The sequence below is a fragment of the Trachurus japonicus genome, chromosome 4, assembly GCF_045865225.1.
Source record: "Trachurus japonicus isolate A0001 chromosome 4, Traja_1.0".
Lineage (NCBI taxonomy): Eukaryota > Metazoa > Chordata > Actinopteri > Carangiformes > Carangidae > Trachurus > Trachurus japonicus.
Window position 1 is genome coordinate 7,232,776 of NC_140910.1, and position 6,064 is coordinate 7,238,839.

Genomic DNA, 6,064 nt, shown 5'->3' on the forward strand with positions numbered 1-6,064 from the left:
TTTGTAAACACAGTCTATTCACAAAACAACACTGCTGAAACACTAATTTGTTATCAATATCATTTCCCGTTCCTGTTAATGTACCTGCTTTGAAATCTCAAATCCACACTTGCTTCCTTGCAGTCCACCGCATGCTGAGATAAATGGAGTAGTAATGAAACCCATGACAGGTTATGAACTGTGTCGTCAGTCACTATGTTTACACAAACATGCAAAACAGGACCTCTGAGCCGAAACATGGCTCCATGCTGTTAATGCTGGTGTAATAATCCCATCTAAATGTTTTTGCATTCACATAATTAATTCAATTAAACATTTATTGTTAAGAAATTTCATATTTTTGATTTTTCTTAAATAAGTTTCCATCAGCGTCACATTTTCGTTCTCTCTCTCAGAGTCACTTTGTGTTTTGACTAGACATTCAGAGCAGTGAGAAGAATGATATATTTACGATAGCAAGCACTTACACAAGGCAATGTTTTTGCTTCAGGGTTACGAGACACACAACAGACAGAGCTGAGTAGCGGGACAAAAGTGGGGGCTGTCCCAATAAGCCGTTGGCAGTAGATTAACAGGGTAGTGGTGTCAAAGCCTCTCCACAGTCCTGCACAGATAGTGGCTTCATTCACTCCTATACAGAATACCATTTGCATATCGATGATAGAGAAAAGAGAAAGCTCCATGTATCTGACACACAGCTGTGAAATCCTTGTATGAAAGAAATATTATCCCCCCTCCGCCAGCGGGTCTTCTCCACATCTGTCTGAAGGCTATGTGACTGATTATTTTGGTCAGTCCAATTCAGGATGCCCCCAGGAGGCAGGGGTCCAACAAGGGCCTCTGTTTCCTCCAGGCGTCCCCCCCGCCCTCCCCTCTCTTGTTTTTTACTTGCTCTCCTATAGGGCATGGGGCCCTCTTTAGAGCTCCACAAACCATCTACAAAAGATCATCTCTGAGACTTAAGTCATAAACTTGTCAATTGACAACACAGTCCATCTTCTATCTATCAGCGGCATGGTGGGAGTTCATGGTAAAGGCAGTGGTGCTCCCTCTAGGTCTGGTTTCCATGGAGTCATACCCAACGACTCATTGCGACTGAGGCATGCCATTCTTCTCCCCGCTGCTAAAATGTGCTGCTTATTCTGACTCAGGCTATTGTGGAGCGCACAAGTGGCTCTCTGAGGAGAGGGGTATGGAGAAAGAAAGGGTGGGGTCAAGGTTCAAACGAAAAGCTCCCATCAGGACTCCCTTTCTGTTATCAAATTTGTTGAGACACAAAAAGAGCTACAGTCTTATTCCCAAGAGCATATTGAGGGAGAGTAAAGGGGGTTATAGGAGAGCATTCTTTGTGGCAGGGCTTCAGTCCTTCCACGGCTCAGCGGACTAACTCCCAGTCTTCAGTTTGATCCACATACAACTGCTGTGCAACTCTGCTGCTGCGCTGATTGTTGTCCACTGAGCTGCTCTTTAAGCAACCAAGCTTTTTTCTTCTGCTGCAGCTCTGTCTGAAGATCCCTGGAGCCGGGGTAAGTCTGAATCTGTCCTCAGAATATGACAAAGCAATGGAGATTTATCTCATTTATGTTCATTTTTGGTAAAAGTCTCGTTCCACCTGAGACTCCTTCTACTGTTTACACTGTTCACACTGCATTGAAGTGGAACAATGGGTTGCAGACAAACAATAGATAGTTGATTGCTGTGCTGTGCGACCAAGTTCACCGTACAGTAGCTGTATTTATTTTGTAAAAGAGCAACTTTAATTGTGTAAATCCTGAAACAGCGCAGGATTTTGACAGATTTTTGAAGAATTTGTAAATTAGAAGGATTAACATCAGGTTGACTTTTGGCTATTTTTCTTTATTCTACTTTGGTTTTCTTGTGATGATTTTTAATCTCTGACAAAGACCAAGGTCAGGATGCTCATTCTCCTCTTCACGTGTGAACGCTGGCACAGATCTGCTTACCCAGATCATTGTGATGAAGAAATATGGCAGGATTCTCTCTCTTTGGGATTATCCCTCTGTGATCTGTATTTGTGAAAGCTTTTCCATTCAGCCGTGCTGCTCCTGGTGTGTTATCCCTGCTGGGACTGCAGCCCTTTTCTTCTGCGGGGGGGACTTGTTCCTAAGTGCCCAGAGTCTGAGCCTTGTCTGGGAAATGCCCTCTGTTGTGGGTCTCACAGGATTCACAGTACACGCTCTCTCTGAAAAGAGCCATGCTGCTACATCTGGTTGGTTCCTAATGGGCCAAAAATCTGGACAGCGAGCTGGTGAAACAAAGATTGAGCCTGGGCAGATAAACAGAGACAGTCCCTTTCCCTTGCTGTTAAGGAGCCCTGTACTGGTTCAGCATAATTAATTACACTGCACTTGTTTGTGGAACTATCTGCATTGTATACTTGGGACCCTCCCTTCAGTTATAGAAACATCTGTGGGATGACAAGTCCATCCCTGTTAGGCCTACACATGTCTTGATATTGTTCTTGGAGACACCACAAATACCAAACATTTGGGAGGATTTCTCAGGGATCCAGTTGTTTGAGGTTTTGCTAGCCTAATGTTTGTGTAGATGTTCAGCTGCAGAAAAAAAGGAGGAGATAAATCAGAAAGGAGTGGGCAGTTATAGTTTAGAGAGATGGATGAGTGGGTGGTCATTTTTTGAGGTGTGTCAAAATAGTTGGAAGACAGAAAATATTTCAAATCCAAACAACCATTGTTAAGTATTTTTTGTCAAGGAGTGGCAGAAATTATCTTTAAAAAAAGTTTTTAATGAGCATGCCCACTTTTATTTTTCCTCATGGAAGATTGACACTGAAAAATACATGTTCACTTTTTCCCCCAGGATTTAGCTCAGAATACAGATACCACTCTCATGCATGTCCATTTAATACAAAGCTACAGCCAAGATGTGATTCACTTAGCTTATCTCAGCGTTAGGTTAAACAATTAGCCTGGTTCTGTCCAACTGAAACAATATCCAACCGACTGGCGTCAACATGCAAGAGCTGCCAAGTTTGGAAAATCAACAAATTCCACATTGTGTTATAAATATTGAGGATACAAAACTAATGCAGCTATCAAAAACGGAAACAAACCAGTAGCAGGAAACTATGAACCAGTTAGTCTGAAATCTGTTCATCTAATCAGGTCACATATTGTTATTCATAGATGATAAACAGTGTGGATTCACCACAGCTTCTTGTCGTTTTTTATTATCAACAGCTTTGGACAAAGATCTTTCAGTCCTCTGCATAGATATGGATTTCCACAAAGCTTTTGATAAAGTGTGCCACCAAAGACCACTACCTAAAAACTACTGATCAGTTTAAGGAGTATATCACAAAATGTCAAACCTGTTCCTTTACAATGATATAAACAGACACATTGAAGCCACATTGAGACTAACTGGACTTAATATTAGCTGTGAGATTAGCTAACATGACTTAAGCCATCCCAGCAGTTAATATCTGTTTTAGACTTTAACATTCAGCCATTACAGAACTCTTGCTGATGAATCAGACTGCAGGGTCAGATAACGTGTAAACGGAGGAGTGAAGCGATAATGAGTTCGACTTCCTGGATTTAAGTGTTAAGGAAGCCCAGTGCTTGTTGTGGTTAGACCTGGGTAATTATCCACTCAAAGGGCATGTCCACATTAGTCAGGGACACTAACATCTATTGTTACCCAGGGACATTGGCACTGTGACAACCACTCTCCCTTAAGCGTGTGTGTGTGTGGGTCAAGGGGTTGACTGGTATGGCTTCCTGTCCCTTGTGTGGTTTGCTGTCAGAATACTAACAATCAACTCTTTTAGACATCAAAGGCAGTGGTTTGGAAGAGTTCTACTCATTACGTTTAGTTTCCGTATTCTCTAACAAATGTTCTGTCTCCTCAGGTATAATGGAATCTGCTACCATGGAGCTGACGTCTCTGCTGGCCAATCAGTCATCAGAGCCTTGTTCAGCAGTGACGTCGACAGCTGAGAACACGTTATTTGGCTGCTTCTACATCCTTATTTTCTTCCTGGCTCTGAACGGCAACAGCTTGGCTCTCTGGATCTTCTGCCACCAGCGTGGAGCTTCTTCTCCAGCTAACGTCTTCCTGATACACCTGGCTGTAGCGGACCTGTCGTACGTGATCATCCTCCCACTGAGGGCCACTTACCACCTCACCGGAGGCCACTGGCCCTTTGGAGAGGTTCCCTGCAGAGTGACTGGCTTTTTATTTTACGTCAACATGTATGCGAGCCTGTACTTTCTGGCCTGCGTGGCGGCGGACCGATACCTGGCCGTGGTTCACGCGGTGAGGTCGCTGAAGATCCGTCGTGCCCGGTACGCTCACATCATCAGCTTCTCTCTTTGGGCCCTGGTTACTGTCTCCATGGCGCCTTTGTTAGTCACCCACCAGACCAAAGAGGTGGATGGTATGACCGTGTGTCTGCAGCTCTACAGAGAGAAGGCTTCACGTAATGCGCTGATCTCCCTGGCCGTGGCCTTCACCCCACCTTTCCTAGCCATCCTGACCTGCTACCTGCTCATCATCCGCAGCCTGCACCGTGGCTCCAGGTTGGAGCCGGCCGTCAAGCTGAGGGCCCTGCGGACCATCAGTCTAGTCATTCTCATCTATGCTGTCTGTTTCCTGCCTTACCACGTGAGCAGGGCCACCTTCATCCTCGGGTACGGCCACCCTGACGTGTCCTGCCAGACGCGCAGGGGCCTGAGCTTGGCCAACCGCCTCACCTCCTCCCTCACGTGTCTGAACGGTGCTATGGACCCACTGGTCTACGTGTTCGGGGCCAAGAAGTTCCGAGGGACTCTAATGCAAATGTTTTGCAGGGACAGGGCAGGAGCGTCAGGAGCCACGAGCGGAGAACTGAAAGGAACACACGAGATTTCTCTGAGTGCCAAATCTGAGTTCTGAGGTATCTGGAGCTCAGTGTGGACTAACTGATTTTCCAACACAACCAAATCTGACTGTTGACTGGCCTTTTTACTTACTGAGGCTCATTCCACTAATGTGCCGCATTTGCCCCTTGGCTTGAATTTTAAGCCCAGTTCTAGTGTCCGCCCCACGACCAATTCACTTAAAGTAGAAGTAAGTGATCCGGTCGTTTTGGCTAACTTCCTGTCAGCCGATGGAGTTAGCAGTCCCCGCCCTCGTCCCTACGTCACCACATTCACGTGCATCCCTTGGCTGCACACACAGAGAGGACCGCCCCTTTATGCCCTTCTCTATCCTCATTGGATAAAGGTTGTAGGATGCAAGGAAAGTTTTCAGACCCGTGTTTCGGACCAAACACTCTATATAAGTGATTGCTGTCGGAAGATAGAACTATTTAAGACTTATATTAACACAAATGTTCCGCTTACTTCTGCTTTAACTATCACAGATATGAGAGATGAGCTCTGTGAAATCATCATTAGGCATTTGTTGGCCAGTAGGTGAGCTGCCTGTAATTCATGTTTAGATTTCATCAATGAATTTATAGCAGAACAGAGCTCTCAGACCAAATCACTTTCAGAAGTCAGACAGGTCCTAATGCAGGTTTCCACAATATCAAGTCACTGTTGTGCTGAAGGGTAAGAGTTATGGTTGCAGATTTCAGGTAAATATAACAGAACAGCTGTTTGTCTTTAAGGCTGGATGTTTGAACTGGGCCTAAATGTTATTCTGCTAATTCTTCTCCCCCTGCTGCCATCAACAGTCTTCATCCACCAGCAAAAAGAGTGTATCTGAAAAAGGGCTGAATTTTTGTATCAGATATGATTGGACAAAAATTGAAAAAGATGCTAAAATATGTACATAGTTAACTTTTAATATGTTTTCCTGTTTTGTATCCTTTGCCAAATGTAGTAAATAGTCATTAGTTAGCTTTAAATATTATTATTTTTTATCTACAGTGTTTGTCGGTCAGTCGACCTTTCCTATTAAGAACTAGAATGGATTGCCACACCATGACGTCCATGACATCCTGGGGATGAATTGTAATAACCATCATTATTGGCGTCACCATCAGTGCTTTGGTTTGTGACCAAAGTATCTGCAGCAGTTTGTGTGGAGCTTT

General features: G+C 44.4%; 1 protein-coding gene across 1 annotated transcript; it reads left to right on the forward strand.

Moving 5' to 3' along the window:
* Positions 1-1,324: 1,324 nt before the first annotated feature.
* gpr17 (G protein-coupled receptor 17) lies at positions 1,325-5,083 on the forward strand. The gene is made up of 2 exons (XM_085773638.1): positions 1,325-1,526; positions 3,896-5,083. Exon 2 carries the CDS (start codon positions 3,901-3,903, stop codon positions 4,918-4,920), a length of 1,020 nt encoding a protein of 339 aa, XP_085629764.1. The 5' UTR covers positions 1,325-1,526; positions 3,896-3,900; the 3' UTR covers positions 4,921-5,083.
* Positions 5,084-6,064: the final 981 nt, after the last annotated feature.